The following is a 20081-nucleotide window of genomic DNA, read 5'->3' as shown; positions in this document are numbered from 1 at the left end:
AATTTTAGTTGTTGGAAACATTCACAATACACAAAGACCAAACACAGCATCAAAACACATAAAGCACTAACGCTACAAGAATATACTAACTCCTGAGATGTCTGTTGAAAATGTTTGGTTGGACCCCGCAACATAAAAGTGGAGGACAGTGATGACCTTCATGCCAGGGAGTGCAGTACACATTACTGACCATCTCTGTAAGTCTTTCTGGACCAGGTAGCACATCTCAGACATTGCCTCCTTGACATGCCTGATCCTCATTCACTCTTCTATCGCTGTGGTCAGGTACTGACTCTGCCATGGTAAATCTGTTGCCTGGGGTCATACTGCTGTGAGCTTGTCTCTTGTGTCCTCTAACCTGCAGGCTCCCCTTTCTTCCCACTGCAATACATCTCCCAATGGACATGCCACCTATACTCAGAGGTAGGAAATTTCTCTATTCTATTTACTTGTTTTGCTTTTGTGGTGAGACTTGGAAAGGTTTCTCCCTCATTAAACTTATTTATTCAAGGTTGGCACTAAATGCTCGATTTCAGGATGACTCTGCACCTGTGGAATGCAGCAGAAGTTCTTCATTAGAGGTTTTCAGAGCGTGGTTTGCTGAAAATCAGATTGCCAAATTACTTTGACATTTATATCCGTTATTCATTAATCTTGCCAGCAGGAAATCACGTTGAACATTGCAAACGTTATACCATTGTTTAAAAAGTGTGCGAGGGATTGGCCAAATAATTACAGGCTGGTCAGTCTGACCTTGGTGGTGGGTAAATTATTAGAATCAATTCTCAGAGACAGGATAAACTGCCACTTAGAAAGGCACAGATTAATCAGGGATAGTCAGCATGGATTTGTTAAAGGAAGGTCATGTCTTATTAACCTGATTGGATTTTTTGAGGATGTAACAAGAAGGATTGATGAGGGTAGCGCAGTGGATGTGGTCTACATGGATTTTAGTGAGGCATTTGACAAGGTCCCACATGGCAGACTGGTCAGAAAAATACAGGGGAATGTGGCAAATACAATACAAAATTGGCTCAGTGAACGGAAACAAAGGGTAGTGGTCGATAGATGTTTTTGTGAATGGAAAGTGGTTTCCAGTGGCGTTCCACAGGGCTCAGTGTTGGGTCCCTTGCTGCTTGTGGTATACATTAATGATTTGGACTTAAATGTGGGAGGCATGATTGGGAAATTTGCAGATGACACAAAAATTGGCCGTGTTGTTGATAGTGAAGAGGATAGCTGTAGACTCCAGAATGATATCAATGGTTTGGTTGAGTGGGCAGAAAAGTGGCAAATGGAATTCAATCCAGAGAAGTGTGAGGTAATTAATTTGGGGACGCCAAACAAAGCTAGGGAATACACAATAAACGGGAGGATATTGAAAGGGGTAGAAGAAGTGAGAGACCTTGGAGTGCATGTCCACAGGTCTCTGAAGGTGACAGGACAGGTAGATAGAGTGGTGAAGAAGGCATATGGAATGCTTTCCTTTATTAGCCGAGGTATAGAACACAAAAGCAGGGATGTAATGCTGGAACTGTATAATTTTTTTATTTGTTTGTGGGATGTGGGTGTTGCTGGTTAGGCCAGCATATATTGCCCACCCCTAATTGACCTTGAACTGAGCTAGGCCATTTTAGAGGGCATTATAAGAGTCAACGACATTGCTGTGGGTCTGGAGTCACATGTAGGCCAGACCAGGTAAGGATGGCAGATTTCCTTCCCTAAAGGACATTAGTGAACCAGATGGGTTTTTACAATAATCGACAATGGTTTCATAGTCACCATTAGACTAGTTTTTTAATTCCAGATTTATTAATTGAATTCAAATTTCACCATCTGCTGTGGTGGGATTTAAACCCATGTCCCCAGAGCATTAGCCTGGGCTCTGGAATACTAGTCCAGTGACATTACCACTACATCACCACCTCCCCCTGGTTAGGCCACAGCTGGAGTATTGTGTACAGTTCTGGTCACCCCATTACAGCAATTACATAATTGCTCTGAAGAGAGTACAGAGGAGATTTGCAAGAATGTCACCGGGGCTTGAAAGTTGCAGTTATGAGGAAAGATTGGATCAGCTAGGGTTGTTATCCTTAGGAGAGAGGAGGCTGAGGGGTGACCTAATTGAGGTGTACAAAATTATGAGGGGCCGAGATATAGGAGACAGGAAGGACCTGTTTCCTCTAGCGGAGAGGTTAATTACCAGGGGGAACAGATTTAAGGTGATTGGTACTAGGATTAGAGGGGACGTGAGGAAAACTTTTTCACCCAGTGGTCGGTGTCTGGAATTCACTGTCTGGATTGGTAGTGGAGGCAGAAACTCTCAACTCATTTAAAAGGTACCTGGACATGCACCTGAAGTGTTGTAACCTGCAAGGCTATAGACCAGGTGCTGGAAGGTGAGATTAGATTGGACAGCTAGTTTTTCTGCCAGCGCAGACATGATGGGCTGAATGGCCTCCTTCTGTGCTGTAACCTTTCTACGGTTCTATGGTTGAAATTGCCTGAGAATCTCATTAGTATACAAAGGAATGTAAAAACAGATGGAAAACAAGTTAAAATCAGCATAAACAATTGGGGCCAAAGCAACGCATAAAACATATGTTATATATTTGTCGACTGTGGCTCAGTCTTGCCTCTGAGACAGAAGGTCATGTGATCTAAATCCCACTCTACAAACTTCACATCATCTCAGCTTCAGCGCAGTACTGAGGGTGTCAGAGGTGTCATCATTCAAATGAGATGTTAAACTGAGACCCTGCCTGCCCTCTCAAATGGGTGCAAAGGATCTCATGACACGATTCAAAGAACAGCAGGGGAGTTCTCTTGGTGCCTGGCCAATATTTATACCACAACCAGCATCACTAAAACAGATTTGGTCATTTATCTCATTGCTGCTTGTGGGAGTTTGCTGTGCACAAATTGGCTGCCTCGTTTTTTACATTGCAATAGTGACTTTACTTCAAAAGTACGTCATTGGCTGTAACGCACGTTGGAACTACCTGAGGTTGTGAAAGGCGCTATATAAATGCAAGTTTTCCTTTTTTATTTAAGTCCCTCTTTATCTTACTGATGTCGGCAAAAAAAGCATTAAATTCATCATTTAGACACATAAAGCACAATGGGCTAAAAAATCGATACGGTCTGATGCAGGGGCAGGGACCATGATGCATCTGGTCAAAGTGATGCAGGCAGCATGCAAAACTTTGTGCTGCATGTTCATCTCCATGATTGTGGTGTGTAGCCCAGTGCTAAGCATGCTGCTGACTGGTTGCACATTCAGCAGGGGGCCCAGGTGCTTGTGTGGCTAGCATGAGTCTCAGCCATCCTGCACTTCTTAAAGGTAACCTTCACCTCTTATAGGGGAGATGCATTCAGGCTGCAGCAGCTGGTGAAACTGTCTCTAAAAGTGTTTCAGAGAAGGAATATGGCCTCAAATGGAGCAGTAGGTCAGGGAGAGGCTCCCAGCTTCTCTGATGCAGGGCTGGAAGCCTTAGTTCAGGAAGAGAGATGTCATGTTTCTGCAGGGGCCATGAGGTCCTCTAAGTGCACTCAGTGAAGGAAGTGGGAGCAGATTGCCATGGAGCTCAATTCAAGGAATCTGACCCCAACAGCCTGGCTACAGTGCTGCAAAATGTACTATGATCTCACATGAGTAGTCAAGGTCAGTGACTGGATCTTCAAATGCCATCTCCTACCCAGTACACCACCAACCTCACACACTGCTCAACCCCCTTCACTCACCAATTATACCTAACATTCAGATGCTACATTTCACCTGCGCATACTTACCAATGCTGCCAGCCTCACATCCACATCTCTCAACTTCCATCTAATTCCAGCTATTCAGCAATGACAGGCACATCAGCCAAACACCTTGCAACACACTCACTGATACTCTTCCCTATCTCTTGCTGGACAAGGTCACACATAACAGGAAGCAGCAGCAAAGAACTGACAGCAGATAGACATACCAGCATCTCCTGACACCCTTGGAGGAGATGGTTTCGCGAATTGTTAGGCCGGCAGTGACCGAGGCCATTGCAAGTGGCAGCATGGAGAATATCCAGGATGATGGTATGTTCCTACCTTGTACCCCTTCTCAAATTCCACTTCACCCTCCTCCTGCTTTCATGAGTGACGATCAGGTCATCAAAGGGGATAGACCTTGTTACGCAGTAGTCACACTCTGGTTTGTAGTGGTGACTCAAATGCAGCTCCACTGTGTAGTGGACTGTCACAGAAAGAAGGCACCATGACCACTGCCAGAATGTCAGGCTTTGACCTGTATGATTTGCTGCATTTTTAAAAATTCATTCATGGGATGTGGGCATCGTTGGCTAGGCCAGCATTTATTGCCCGTCCCTAATTGCCCTTGAGAAGGTAGTGGTGAGCTGCTTTCTTGAACTGCTGCAGTCCTTGGGGTGTAGTTATACCAATAGTGCTGTTAGGAAGTGAGTTCAAGGATTTTGACCCAGCGACAGTGAAGGAATGGCGATATAATTCCAAGTCAGAATGGTGTGTGACTTGGAGGGGAACTTGCAACTGGTGGTGTTCCCATGCATTTGTTGCCCTTGTCCTTCTAGGGGGTAGAGGTCACGTGTTTGGAAAGTGCTGTCGAAGGAGCCTTGGTGAGTTGCTGCAGTGCATCTTGTAGATGGTACACACTGCTGCCACTGTGCGTCGGTGGTGAAAGGAGTGAATGTTGAAGGTTGTGCATGGAGTGCCAATAAAGCAGGCTGCTTTGTCCTGGATGGTGTCAAGCTTCTTGAGTGTTGTTGGAGCTGCACTCATCCAGGCAAGTGGAGAATATTCCATCACACTCCTGACTTATGCGTTGTAGAGGGTGGACGGGCTTTGGGGAGACAGGAGGTAAGTTACTTGCCACAGAATTCCTAGCCTTTGACCTGCTCTTGTAGCCACAGTATTTATGTGGCTGGTCCAGTTCAGTTTCCGGTCAATGGTAACACCCAGGATGTTGATAGTGGGGGATTCAGCAATGTTAATACCATTGAACATCAAGGGGAGATGATTAGTATCTTTCTTGTTGGAGATGGTCATTGCCTGGCACTTGTGTGGTGTGAAAGTTACTTGCCACTTTTCAGCCCAAGCCTGGATGTTGTCCAGGTCTTGCTGCATCTGGACACAGATTGCTTCAGTATCTGAGAGGTCGCAAATGGTGCTGAACATTGTGCAATCATCAGCGAACTTCCTTACTTCTGACATTATGACGGAGGGAAGGTCATTGATGAAGCAGCTGAAGATGGTTGGGGCTAGGACACTACCCTGAGGAAATCCTGCAGTGATGTCCTGGGACTGAGATGATTGACTTCCAACAACTACAACCATCTTCCTTTGTGCTAGGTATGACTCCAACCAGCGGAGAGTTTTCCCCCAATTCCAATTGACTTCAGTTTTACTGGGACTACTTGATGCCATACTTGGTCAAATGCTGCCTTGATGTCATGAGCAGTCACTCTCACCTCACCTCTGGAGTTCAGCTCTTTTTTCCATGTTTGGACCAATGCTGTAATGAGGTCAGGAGCTGAATGGCCCTGGCGGAACCCAAACTGAGTACCAGTGAGCAGGTTATTGCTGAGAAAGTGGTGCTTGATAGCACTGTTGACGACACCTTCCATCATTTTGCTGATGATCGAGAGTAGACTGATAGGGTGGTTATTGACCACGTTGGCTTTGTCCTGCTTTTTGTGGACAGGACATACCTGGGCAATTTTCCACATTGCCATGTAGATTCCAGTGTTGCAGCTGTACTGGAACAGATTGGTTAGGGGTGCGGCTAGTTCTGGAACACAAGTCATCAGTACTATTGCTGGAATATTGTCAGGACCCATAGCCTTTTCAGTATCTAGCGCATTCAGTTGTTTCTTGATATCGCGTGGAGTGAATCGGATTCACTGAAGACTGGCATCTGTGATGCTGGAGACCTCAGGAGGAAGCCAAGGTGGATCATCCACTCGGCATTCTGGCTGAAGATGGATGCAAATGCTTCAGCCTTGTCTTTTGCACTAATGTGCTAGGCTCCCCCATCATTGAGGATGGGAATATTTGTGGAGCCACCTCCTCCACTTAGTTTTTTAATTGTCCACCAACATTCACAACTGGATGTGGCAGGACTGCAGAGCTTAGATCTGATCCGTTCGTTATGGGATTGCTTAGCCCTGTCTATTGCATGCTGTTTCTGCTGGTTGGCATTCAAGTAGTCCTGTGTTGTAACTTCACCATGCTGACACCTCATTTTGAGGTATGCTTGGTGCTGATCCTGGCATGCCCTCCTGCACTATTCATTGAACCACTGTCACACACCAGCTGGACATTGATGGAATGGAAACCCATTCAGTTGTGGTACATTTTGGAGTTGGCATGCGGCACCCACAAAGTAATGTGTGTACAGTCAATAGAACTCTGCACCATGGGGATGCCTGCAAGCCTTGTAAAGCTGCATGCTCACACTGCTTGCTGTTGTCTTTTAAGAGAGAGTGAAATGTAGTTAGCTGTCTTGGAATACAGAGCCTTAGTGACCTCCCTTGTGTAACAGCAATGGAAAATTGTGAGATGTTGCAAATATCCAGTCTGGAAAGTCCCTGCGCCTAAACGTTCATAGCCAAGGTTACCTTCCCAGGCACTGCAATGCCATCCTTGCCCTGTTTTGAGGTTGCAGTTGTGGCTGCAGCAGGTGGCAGATTTCTGTGAGGACCTCCTTAGTGAAGTGTAAACATCTGACACACAGTTCCTTTCTGAGACTCTGGTAGGAGAATTGCTCTCTGAACACCCTGAGTGGATATGATTTCCTGCTGAGGCTCCTTCCCCCACTCCTCCTCCTCCCTCTTCCAGCAGCTTGTCCTGCTCTGTGTTGCCTCTGGTCATTCTTCTTCTCACACTATAATCCAAGAGAAATGCCTACTACTACATCCATGTCAGGGAGCAAGTGGTTTGTGCAGATTCCTTGAAGTCAGGGCAAAGTCCTTCAGCACATGGCCTCACCAGTCCCTGTAGACTTCAGCAACTTTAAAGAATTGTAGAAATTACCAAACTCTTTTACAATCACAGCAACAGACAGTCAGCAACTAACCTGCAAATAGTTGATGATCCTTTAAATAATGCTGGTGGGGGGGTTGGAGGGGCGGGGTGTTGTTCCTGCTGCTGAACGTGAGCTCTGTTGGACATGTTTAAGATGAAGTGTTAGTGAAGAATTGAGCTCCAAAATGGCAGAACTGGTGGCAAATGATTGAGGCCACAATTTGCCTACTCTGCATAGTTGCAGTGGATGCTTCTGTGTGCATGTTAATGCCCTCACCAAAGTGACATCTGACATGCATCGCACCAAAAGTGTGCACACACTCTGCAGAAGCCATTTTGGAACCAAGATGAACTTCTAGCACTGAAAATAAGGGGCTAAGAGCCAAATTATGTGGCGACATAGTCTTGTGAAAAGTTATTGTTGTTGATCTTTTGGTTTAGTAAGTCAGACAATTTTACAAATACATGGTCTTTTTTTTCTCTCTTCTGTTATAGTTACAAACTTCAGCAATGTATAGATTTATTCGGTCCAACATTTAATGACACTGTAGTTGCTGATGCTGTACAGCACACCAATGAAAACTATGGAGGCATTGACATCAAAGGGAGTCGGATAGTCTTCCCTAATGGCTCAATGGATCCCTGGCATATACTGGGGATTACCCAAAAGCATAAAGCTATTTACATTCAAGGTAATGAAATTGTTGATCTGGAACATATTGGTCTAGAGTTTCTGCTAGTTTGCATTAGTTTTATCAGCACAATCTGGGTAAAAGCAGCCAAACAAGTGCAAACAATCGTGGAAGTTCAAACGTAAGTACAGAATAAATTGAGTTCCCGTGAGCTTTAATGCTGGTTTAGAAAGCATTTTGCTAGAAGCCAGTCCTGCCCACACAACTGGCCATGCCCCCAGATCAAAATAATAAAGATGCCCAGTTTCCACCGATAGAACACATTTGTGGCAGTTCAACCAGGGTCTTCAAATTGATCTCAATTTTTTACGCACACAGGCACTAGTAGAAACATTTTAAAAGTTTTTACATATTAAAAAGAATTTAATTTACTAAGAAACTGACTAGTAAATGGTTCAGTATAGTTCTTTTTTTAAGTCATTTTCAGTCATTTATATCAGGTTACTCACAGGTATAGGATTGGTCATCTGCCTAAAAATGTTTATGGGATAAACCCATTTTCAGCTAAATTAATAAAGCTGCACCAGGTTACCACTCTTAAATACATTAGTGAATATTTTTAATATTTAAAGAAAAAAATTATTACATTCTATTATGTTGCCCGATTGCACTGACTCACGGAAGATTTTATGTTTTTCATACATTTAGACTGTGTTCATCCATTGTCGGATGTAACCCTCCTCATGCCTTTTCCATTTATCTATATCCCTTGCGGCTCTTGCCCATGTGTTTCCTAGGTATGATGATGTTTTTCATTAGGCAAATACATTTTAGTTGAATCTTGAATTGTAACCTAACCAGAGCAATTTGAGGTGCAATATGTGCCCAAAACAGAAACACTATCCCTTTGAATATTTTATGAAATCTGAGGTGTCATTTAGTCATGGACAGATTGTAACAATAATTTGAGTATGTGGCGGAGATGATATGGCTTATTTCTTCGCCTTTTCCATCACCTTGTGTTTCCTAAGGCTTTGTCCTCTCCCCGATTCTATTCCTTCTTCATATCATTAATTTTTCACTCATTACCCAACACCAATTATGGACAACACTTCAGTGCAATACCAAGAGAGTATTATGCTGATGGACACGCCATGTTTCGATGGGATATTAAACTGAGGCCCAGTCTGCCCTTTCAGGTAAAAGATCACACGGCATTATTCAAGGAGTTCTCCTGGCCTTCTTCCCTCAACCAATACTTAAAATGGATGATCTAGTCATTCATTTCATTGCTGTTTGTGGGAGCTTACTTTGTGCAAATTGGCTGCTGCATTTCCTATATTGTAACAGTGATTATCTTTCAAGAGTACTTCATTGGTTATAAGTGGTGAAAGGTGCTATAAATGCAAGATTTTTTTCTATACGTTCTTTTACTGAAGATTCTACTGTACATTCATCAACTTCCTTCAGATTGCAGAACCTTCAGTATGTATATCCTCATCAGCTGTCAGAGTCAATGACTGTAAAGCTGCCTTTTGGTATCTTTGATTAGGCAATGCTTGAGATTTCTAACTCCTGATAAAGTTCTGTGTGTATGCCTGTGCTTATTTGTATGTAGTATATTATTGGAACTGTACTTTTCATCACAATACTGTGGAGTTACTAGACCTAGAGTGCACTATGACAACTGACCTAACAAGGTAAGAATTTTGCAAATAATAACTGTGAAGCACTAGCAGCGAAACCAACATTTTATACTGATATACCTGGACCTGTGCCTATGATAAGCATGAAGTAAGGGCAGCCACGTCAATGAGGATGGAGAGGGTGATTTCAGATCTTCCACCTCACATTCTTCCATCTTTGCTAGTAGGGCACCCCAGATCCAGGGCCACCTGAAGAAACTGTTAATAGGCCCGTGAAGGTAAAGTCCTACATACTTTTACAGCTTCCCCATGGACCTTCGGGCTTGGAGGTCCTTTGACTGCTTTTTCCAACTGCAACTGTGTTTATGCCACCCACTTTCCAGGCAGAAGGCACTGCCAAGAGGTTAAGCCAAGGCATCCAAATGACTTGGCCCTTCACAATCAGGCATGCTGCACCTGTGCAGTGGTAAATCAAAGGGAGTTGGAGGAATATCAGGGTCCATATTGTCCACGCAAATTCCTAAAATAACTACAAGTTTGAGCCACTGTGTGACCAAACTAAACACAGAAACTGGACTCCAAATCTTGTAGAATTATTGAACAATACCATAAGAGAGCTACAAGTTATTATTTAAGCGTATAAAGAATCTTAAGCAAATAATAAACTACAGAACTGCATATTACTGCTATCTGCATGGATTTCCACTATGTTCTTTCATCAATTGTTTAGTGCATTCCAAAAGGATTAAGAGTTGATTCATGTTACCACTAATCCATTTTCAAGGCAGCAAATTTTCTCATTCTCTCCTAAATGGATCCTTTACTAATTCTTTGGTTGATGAATGATTTTGTGTAATCGAGTAAGATCATTAAATATTGGACAGTAATATCATTCACAAGTTGTCCTAAAGTTCCAACGTTTGAAAGAATGTAACTGCTACTTATGAAAGGTAGGCATGAATAAGTCAGTGACCCTTCAGGTTAACTCTGCTTCTCTTTCCACAGATGCTGCCAGACCTGCTGAGTGATTCCAGCATTTCTTGTTTTTGTTTCAGATTTCCAGCATCCGCAGTATTTTGCTTTTATTATATGAATAAGTCAGTCATTGTTCACAGATACTACCTGCATTACCCAACAGCATTTTTGTTTTATCAATGAATTAGAAGCATGTGAATACTGCTATTGAAAGAATGACATCTATTATAATAGATTTAAATATCCAAGAGAAATCTGTTAAGTGTTTAATGGTGATTTTCATTCAGATCTATAATTTTGCAGTTCAGATGTGCACACTGAAATGAGATGTTCTTACTTTTATAACTCTTAACCTGTTTAGTTACCTGATTGGTTTAAATGATGCTGTGTTGTTGGTAATCTTTAGCTTGCAAGCAAGAAGTTCCTTTGAACACGTATTCAGCACTTGATTGCTGTTAGAGTGCTCAATTTAATAATTTTAGAAATGACAAAATAGGTCAAATGGATCATTGCTCTGTGTTCCTTATCGTTGTAATCTATACAGTACCAACACAGCAGATAGCACCTTTAATTAACTTTCTTACATTTTTTTAAGAAAATGGATTATTTGGGAACGTAGCTTGACAATGTGCCAGTGTTCACTTAAGAACATTAACAGTCGTTGAAAGAAAAAGATATTCATTTATTTCAGCCCTACCAGGCAACATCTAGGAAGGTTACCAATCCAAGTCAGTTGGCATTTCTGAAATCACTCACTGGTAGAAGTTTAATATAGATGTAAAAGAAAAAGTCTTGTCTCCTCCATGTTAATCAAAAAAAGTTACAAAACTACCTTTGCAAAAGTAACAATTTTTCTGTCAAAGGTTGTACCAGTGTCCAGGTTGTATTTTAATACTGGGTGGTATAAGTAGCCAATATTGGGATCAATACACCATCCAGTATATATTTAGAGTTTGTCACAAATATTTATCAAGATGGAGAAAGGACACATTACCTATTAAAACATTTAAGTCCCAATTTTAACTTAAGGCTGGGATCCATCCTCATTTCAACATTACTCACTTCCCTCTACATTCATCACCTCCTTATCTTTATTCCAACTTGCTTCTTCTACACCTCTCACCACAGACACTATCTGCACATGTCCGTACATCTCCAGTCATTTATCAACACACACTCACCAATTCTCACCCTTTTTGTAGGACTAGACCGCGCCTAATGCAAGGGTGAGGAACAGAATGTGTGGACGAGACCCCAAAATGATCGTCTTCACACAGCCAGGGCAAGAAGCCCTGGACATCACTGACCCAGGCTGGGTCATGAGAATCAGGGAAGGACAGACTGGTGGTGTACCCAAGCAGGGTGCCTACATTTTACTTAACATTTCATTCAACAAAGCACAGATGTAATAAGCTGAACAACTTCAACCTGCATTGTCCGCACTATAACTTGATCATGTGCAGCTTTTCTCTCCCATCCTAACTCTTCACCCTTTTCTCTTTCTTCAGCGAAGTAATGAGGACTTAAGGGCCCAGCTAGGAGAGCAAATAGCTGGCCTCACACACACAAACAGATATATAATGTATTGGAAGACGTGCCAAGAAGTTTCACAACTATGGTTGAGAGTGTAGAGGAGTTTCTGTGGTGTCATCTCACATGGTATCACCACTGTGCAGCTTACCAAGAATAATGTGGTTGCCTGCTGGGACTCGGCAGCTGGGCTCTCACAGTGGATATCCATGCTAGCATGCGTTGCAGCTTCAGTGGAAGCTCAAATGGCTGCCATTCAGTCTCTGGAGTCCATAGTAGAGAGTTTGGTGGATCAAAAGGATACGATTATTGAAGAAGTCAGTCATCATTTCTCCTTAAGACAAAGTTAAGGGCACGCTATCTGAATGCATGCAGCATTCACAACAAGATAGATGATTTGAAGGCACAAATAAGGGTAAATGGGTATGATTTAATTGACATTACGGAGACGTAATTGTAGGGTGACCAGGACTTGGAACTGAATATTCAGGGATATTCATCATTTAGGAAGGATAGGCAGAGGGGAAATGGAGGTGGGGTAGCACTGTTAATAAGAGACGAGATCAGTACATTAGTGAGAAAGGATCTTAGATCGAAGGAGCAAGATATTGAATCTGTTTGGGTGAAGCTAAGAAACAGCAAGGGGCAGCAAACATTGCTGGGAGTTGTTTATAGGCCACCAAACTGTAGTGGTGATGTTGGGTACAGTATAGATAACAAAATTAGAGCTGCATGTAGCATGGGTAATACAGTAATAATGGACAACTTCAATTTACATATAGATTGGGTAAACCTAATTGACAATAATGCTATGGAGGATGAAAGCCTGGAGTGTGTACGAGATAGGTTTCTGAAGGAGTATATTGAAGAACCAATTAGGGATCAGGCTATTTGACATTTAGTATTATGTAATGAGAAAGGGCTAATTAATAATCTTGCAGTAATGGAGCCATTAGGAAATAGTGACCACAAAATAATAGAATTTTACATTAAGTTTGAAAGAGATATAGTTCATTCTGAAACTAGTGTCTTAAATCCCAACAGAGGAAACTGTGAAGATATGAAGGGCAAGTTGGCTATGGTGGATTGGGAAAATACATTAAAAGATTGGCTGCATTTGCTAACAATGCAACCATTAAGTGGTGCAATGCTGGCACATGCGCAAATGCAGCCTTATCCACTGAAATGTCACTATTTGTGATGTTAAGGCAGTTGCCAATAATAAAGATAGCACTGCTCAATTTATCAACAAAAAATTAAACCCAAATCCGCTCAATGGTTGCAATTGCCGCTTCCATCCCACCCCCAACAGTACCCCGCTCCCTTCTGGTACCGTGCTTTTTGCTGCTCCCTCGCACGCCTGTCTGCTTACCACTCGCACCCCGCCTTGTGCTTTGCCGGCCCATTACCCGCTGCTTCTTCAGGCGGCGTGGTGGGGAGTGATTGGCTGAGGGGGGGAAGCAGCGATGCCCGGACCAAGTGTCCAGGATTGGAGGGGGGGGGGCGGCGTTGGTGAAGTGGGGTGCAAGCAGCCGAGGGGTTGGGGGAAGCGGCAAGGCCTGGACCGAGTGGCTGCGGGAAGGCAGTGGCGAGGCTGGGAAGGAGCGGCCGGTTTCAGCAGACGATGATGTTTTTGAGCGCATGCGTGGATCAGTCCTGGCAAGCCAGGTGCTAACGTAGGCTGCGCATGTACAGCACCATACTGGCAGGAAGAAACCGTTCTGCACATGTATGCAGCTGGGACACACTGATGATGTCGGCGCTTGGCTGCATTGTCAGGAGTCATTTTGTGAAAGATTTGACAGTAGACAGGGTAGTATTTAAAGAAGTATTACATGGTTTACAACAAATATACATTTCCTCAAAGACACAAAAACCCAACTGGAAAGGTGAATCAAACGTGTCTAACAAAAGAAGTTAAAGATTGCATTAGGTCAAAGGAGGTGGCTTATATGGTGGCCAGAAAAAGTGGTAAACCCAAGGATTGGGAGAATTTTAGAATCCAACAAATGGGGAACAAGAAACTGATAAAGAAAGGGAACAGAGATTTTGATGCAAGCTAGCTAGAAACATAAAGGCAGGCTGTAAAATCTTCTTTAGGTGTGTGAAAAGGACAAGATTATCAAGGATGAATGTGGGTCCATTGTAGGCAGAGACAGGAGAGTTTGTGTTGGAGAATGAGGAAATGGCGGAGAAACAAAATAATTACTTTGTGTCTGTCTTCACGGAGGAAGATACAGAAAATCTCCCAGAAATACTAGGGGACCAAGGGACTTGTAAAAATGAGGAACTGAAAGAAATTAGTATCAATCAAGAGATAGTACTTGAAAAATTAATTGGATTGAAAGTTGATAAATTCCCTGGACCAGATGAGCTACATCCCAGAGTATTGAAGGAGGTGCCTGTAGAGATACTGAATGCATTGGTGGTTATCTTTCAAAATTCTATAGATTCTAGAAGGGTTCCTGCAGACTGGAAAGTAGCAAATGTGACCCCCACTATTTAAGAAGGGAGCGAGAGAGAAAACAGAGAACTACAGAGCTGTTAGTTTGATGTCAGTGGTAGGGAAAATATTAGAATATATTGTAAAGGATGAGTTAACTGGACACTTGGAAAATAATGATATGATTGGGCAGAGTTAACATGAATTTATGAAAGGGAAATTATGTTTGACAAGCCTGTTGGAGTTTTTTTGAGGATGTTACTTGTAGCATTGATAAAGGAGAAGCAGTGGATGTGGTGTATTTGGATTTTCAGAAGTTTTTAATAATGTCCCACACAAAAAGTTAGTAAACAAGATTAGAGCACATGGGATTGGGGGTAATATACTACAATGGATTGAGAATTGATTAACAGACAGAAAGCAGAGAGTAGGAATAAACGGGCCACTCTCAGGATGGTGGGCTGTTACTTGTGGGGTACCGCAAGGATCAGTGCTGGGCCACAGCTGTTCGCAATCTAAATAAATGATTTAGATGTGGGGACAAAATGTAATATTTCCAAATTTGCTGATGACATAAAACTAGGTGGGAATGCAAGTTGTGAGAAGGATGCAAGGAGACTTCAAGAGACTTGGACAGGCTAACTGAATGGGCAAAAACATGGCAGATGGAATATAACGTGGATAAGTGTGAAATGATCGACTTTAGTAGAAAAAACAAAAAGGCAGAGTATTTCTTAAATGTGAGAGGTTGGGAAGTGTTGATATCCAAAGGAACCTGGGTGTCCTTGTTCATGAGTCACTAAAGGCTAGTATGCAGGTGCAGCACGCAATTAGGAAAGCAAATGATGTTGGCTTTCATTGCAAGGGGATTTCAGTACAGGAGTAAAGAAGTCTTGCTGCAATCGTATAAAGCCTTCATGAGACCGCACCTGGAGTATTGTGTACAGTTTTGGTCTCTTTACCTAAGGAAGGATAGACTTGCCATCGAGGGAGTGCAACGGAGGTTCACCAGACTAATCCCTGAGATGGCGGGATTGTCTTATGAAGAGAGATTACAGAAACTGGGCCTGTACTCTCTAGAGGTTTGAACAATGAGAGGTGATCTCATTGAAACTTTAAAAAATTCTTATAGGGTGTGACAGGGTGGATGTAGATTGGATGTTTCCTCTGGCTGGTAAGTCTAGAACCAGGGGACATAGTCTCAGAATAAGGGACAGGCCATTTAAAACTGAGATGAGGAGAAATTTCTTTACTTAAAGGGTGGTGAATATGTGGAATTCTCTACCCCAGAGGGCTGTGGAAGCTCAATCATTGAGCATGTTCAAGACAGAATCCTCTGGATACTAATGAAATCAAGGGATATGGGGATAGTGGAGAAAAATGGTGTAGAGGTAGATGATCAGCCATGATCTGTTTGCATGGCGGAGCAGGCTCAATGGGCCAAATGGCCTCCTCCTGCTCCTATTTCCTATGATCCTATGAATCAGTGGATTTAATTAAGCCCAACCCAAGGAAGGGCCAGTATCATGATGTGCTGGCCTCTCTCAGAATATCAGCACAGCTGCATATTTACTCACCAACGCCGACAAACCCCCTCATGCCCCTGCACCCCACTCCCCCCAACCAGTATCTGTCATGGTGCCAGCAAATAAGCTGGACTTGACTGCCCCAGCAGTAGCCAAGTTACAGCAGCCTATGATCAGGCCCGAACACTGAGCTTGAACTGTGGCTCAGTGGGTAGCACACTTACCTCTGAGTCAGAAATTCAAAGTCCCACACCTGATACCTGAGTACAAAAATCTAGGTTCAGGCTTCAGTGCATGTTGAGGGAATGCGGTGCTGTCTTTTGGGTGAGATATTAAACCGAGGCCCTATCTGCTCTCTCAGGTGGATGTAAAAGATTCCATAGCACTGTTTTTGAAGAGGAGCAGGGGAGTTATCCCTGATGCCCTGGCCAATATTTATCCCTCAATCAAAATCATAAAGACAGATTATCACTTTGCTGTTTGTGGGACCTTGCTTTGTGCATATTGACTACCATGTTTTCTATGCTACATCAGTGATTACACTTCAAAAGTACTTCATTAGCTGGGATGTCCTGAGGTCATGAAAGGTGCTATATAATTGCAAGTTTTTTTTCAATGTTCTTTAATGCAGGATCATGGGAGAGGGGAAAATTTATCAAGGACTGTTGTGCACAAGGACTCTTGGGTTCTCAGGGCAGATGTGTGAGAAGGTCAATAGAATCGCTGAACTATGAGATGATCCCTGATGTGACAGGCTGTGAGGTGGTGCATAGGAGGCCATACCTAACACACAGTCTACAGGCCAAGAATCACCTCCATGGTTCTATGTGAGCAGTGCAGGAGAAGGTTGCACCTCTCCAGGCAGATTGATAAGATGCTGACCTGGCACGCGTTCTCTGGCTGCTTCCTCTCCCTGGTCTTCCTTTTCCAAATGCAGGCCTCTCTGCAATGCAATGTTGTGCACTATGCAGCAGACTCTTATCTGGGAAATATTGCAGGAAGCCCTTGAGTGATTCAGACATCTAAATCTCCACTTCATCATTCCTATTGTATGCTGTATAAGGATCCTGGTTGTGTCCTAGCTTCTATTGTATCTATTGCTCAGGCATGGTGGGATTAAACAGGGTCAAATAATGTGGGGGTAGTAGACTGTCTGAGTATAAAAGTATTGTGGCAGCTCCCTGTGAATCTTGCACAGAACTGCTGATGTTGTTCATGTGACCGGTCACTAGCTGTTCATGACAGAGTAGTATCCTTTTCTATTCACAAATGTTGGCTCCTGTTCCAGTGATCACTATGTATGTACAATAATAGAGAAAACATGTAAATTAAGTGATGGACAGGAGAGTGATTTGCTTTACAATTTAAATGTTCCATGCTGAGAATTGTTATAGAACAGTCTGTGCTAACACAGGTTATTTTTTTACAGGCAAACTCCAGTAACATTCCCATCTTTTATCCTCTATTCTGTACCTTGTTCATTTGGTGCGGAATTCTTGTTTCCGCTAAGATTGTCTCCAATTGATTGGTCTGCCTCAAACTGATAGGGTTGCACATTTAAAGAGTACTGTAATCACTTTCTGAATATTCCAGATTTTCATCATCCATAATGTAATTAATGTAATAGTACAAATCTTGGATCAAGTCCTTTTATACCTTTCAGCTTCATGTTATAAATGAGCTTACCAACAACAACAAAAATAGCAAATTAAAAACAGGACAAATTTAATGTTGTTTAGCTAGCAAGTATAAGGCTACTTAGTAAAATTATAACTAATTGTTCATTTGGGATTATCAATTAAGTGTTAAATTATTGCAATAAAGAGAGAATTACAGTAATAACACCAATATGGTATGTGTTAATCATCTTGTTGTAGGCTTAATCTCCAAGTGATCTGTGTGATGTCTCATTCAGCTCTTACCTAATTTCTAGAAAGGGACACTAAAATTTGAACAGCTCAAAACTAATTTCCAAACTGATTAAACAAAAAACACCCAACGTCTGTTCCATCATCAAAAAAAAATGCATAGAAAAACTAGCTGAACAAGAATCATAGCACTTTCAAAGAAAGGACTGGTCAAACAACTTTCAGGAAAATATTTTAGTTTTTGCTTTTTTAAATCTTAACGACTGATTTGTTGTGCTTAACACAGTACTCGTTGTGTATAAGCCTCCATTAGGTATGACTTGTAAACATGAACAGTTGGTGAATTGCAATAAGGTGGATGTTTTACAAGTGACACTTGAATGTATCATTGCCTGGTTATCATTGACTTTATATAACAAAGATCACAGAATCACAGTTTTTTGTTACCATGCAGAAGGAAAGATCAGTGACATTAAACTAAGGAGAGTATACCTGCATGCAGGATATACTTGGCATGTTCTTAAATCAGTAAATATAAATGAGGGCTTTACAAAAATACAATGCACATAAGCTAATGTTTCGAGGATTTTTATGTTTGTATGTTTCCCTTAATCACCCAAACAGGTTCAGCCCATTGTGCCGACATGTACCCAGAAGGAAAAAACGACCTGCCACAACTCATTAAAGCACGAGGAGAGATTTTTCGGCGACTCAAAGCTTGGGTTAAACGATGAAGTTTTCAATCTATGTGAGAATGAAACTTTATAAAAGGATTCAGAACTTCAGGGATTTAGCTGTATTTTTTTCTCCCCTCAACCTGGTCACATAGAACATCAAGAACAATTGCTACTTATGTTTCTCACCTCCAAAATTTGTTCATGCAATGCCTTTCTGTATAAACTGTATTATTACTAGTAATTATGTATTAAAATGCTTTTCACAATATATTCTTTAACCATATTGATTTATGGTTTAGTCAGCACAATGAGTGTTAAACTATACTTGCAGAATTCTACAAGTAAAGAAACTCAACATGTCAAACAGGAAGTGTGTGCTATTGTACTATTGTACCTTTTTATAGTTAGATATTCAGATTAGGATGGTGTAGTCAAAACCTCAACTGTGAGAGACGATAGAATTATATATGTGGTCTTGGAGATCATTTGACCTGCTACTTAATGAGAACAAATGTTTTCTGTGCAGGTGAGGTGAAATCTAATATGGCTTATGTGAATCACCCTCAGGTTTTCAGTACATAGGCACCAGGAAGAAAAATAGGGTAGATATTAAATTAATCAAAGATGGCATGCACTGGCAGGATGAGGAAAAATGGGAGAGATTAGGAATAAGATAAAGTAAAAGTTCCCACTGCTGCTCAAATAAGTCATCTTCCAATTCTGATTCTAGAATAAGGTGTTGGGTTGGATCATGGGTCCAGGAATCAACTGTTTCAGCTTGTTCAAAAGGATGGACAAACCAAGTCATTTTTATAATGTTTTCTTCTGAGTGTTACTCTACAATAAACATTTCTTGAAGTAAACCATATAAACAAACTTTAGACAGTTGCAAGTTGAGCATATGTATTAATATAAGAAGAATGCAACACATCTTTTGGACCTCTACATTTGAGCAATGACGCCAGGGAATTTCTCCCATGGTTCTGATATAAAATGTCTTATGGAGAGGTAAGACAGAATTTTTGAGTCTGAAGGTATTCATAGAATTACAGAATGGTTACAGCACAGAAGGAGGCCATTCAGTCCATCTGGTCCACACTTGTTCTCTGCAAGAGCAAAACAGCTAGTCCCACTCCCCTGCCTTTTCCCCATAGCCCTGCATTTTTTTTTCCTTCAGACAATTATTCAATATCCATTTGAAAGCCACAATTGAATGTGCCTCTACAACATTTTCAGGCAGTGCATTGCAGACCCTAACTACTCACTGCGTAATGTTTTCCCTCAGGTCACCTTTGATTCTTTTGCCATTCAGTTTAACCTCTGGTTCTCAACCCTTCTGCCAATGGGAACAGTTTCTCCCTATTTACTCTGTCCAGACCCCTCATGATTTTGAACACTTCTATCAAATCTCCTTTCAACCTTCTCTTCTCTAGGAACAGCCAAAACATCTCCAATCTATCCTAATAACTGAAGTCCCTCATCCCTGGAACCATTCTTGTAAATCTTTTCTGCACCTTCTCTAATGCCTTCACATCCTTCCTGAAGTGTAGTGCCCAAAATTGGACAGAATACTCCAGTTGAGGCCGAACCACTGTTTTATAAATGTTCACCATATTCCTCCTTGCCTTTGTACTCTATGCTTCTATTTATAAAGCGCAGGATCCCAATAGCCTTATCAACTGCTTTCTCAACCTACCCTGTCACCTTCAATGATTTGTGCACATATACCCCCAGGTCCCTCTACTC

At 42.0% G+C, this 20081-nt stretch overlaps 1 protein-coding gene across 1 annotated transcript in view; it reads left to right on the top strand.

The window, feature by feature from the left end:
• The window catches only part of prss59 (serine protease 59, putative), an 89457-nt gene extending 70917 nt beyond the window's left edge, over positions 1 to 18540 (top strand). Inside the window, exons 10-11 of the mRNA XM_068041647.1 lie at positions 7534 to 7730; positions 18283 to 18540. Coding sequence (XP_067897748.1) covers positions 7534 to 7730; positions 18283 to 18392 — 307 coding nt within the window. The 3' untranslated portion in view covers positions 18393 to 18540. The remainder of the gene's footprint in view (positions 1 to 7533; positions 7731 to 18282) is intronic.
• The last annotated feature ends 1541 nt before the right edge of the window (positions 18541 to 20081 follow it).

The sequence above is a fragment of the Heterodontus francisci genome, chromosome 11 (genome assembly GCF_036365525.1).
Source record: "Heterodontus francisci isolate sHetFra1 chromosome 11, sHetFra1.hap1, whole genome shotgun sequence".
Classification (NCBI taxonomy): Eukaryota; Metazoa; Chordata; class Chondrichthyes; order Heterodontiformes; family Heterodontidae; genus Heterodontus; species Heterodontus francisci.
Note: the sequence above shows the minus strand (reverse complement) of the source record. Positions and strands in the feature narration are given on the sequence as shown.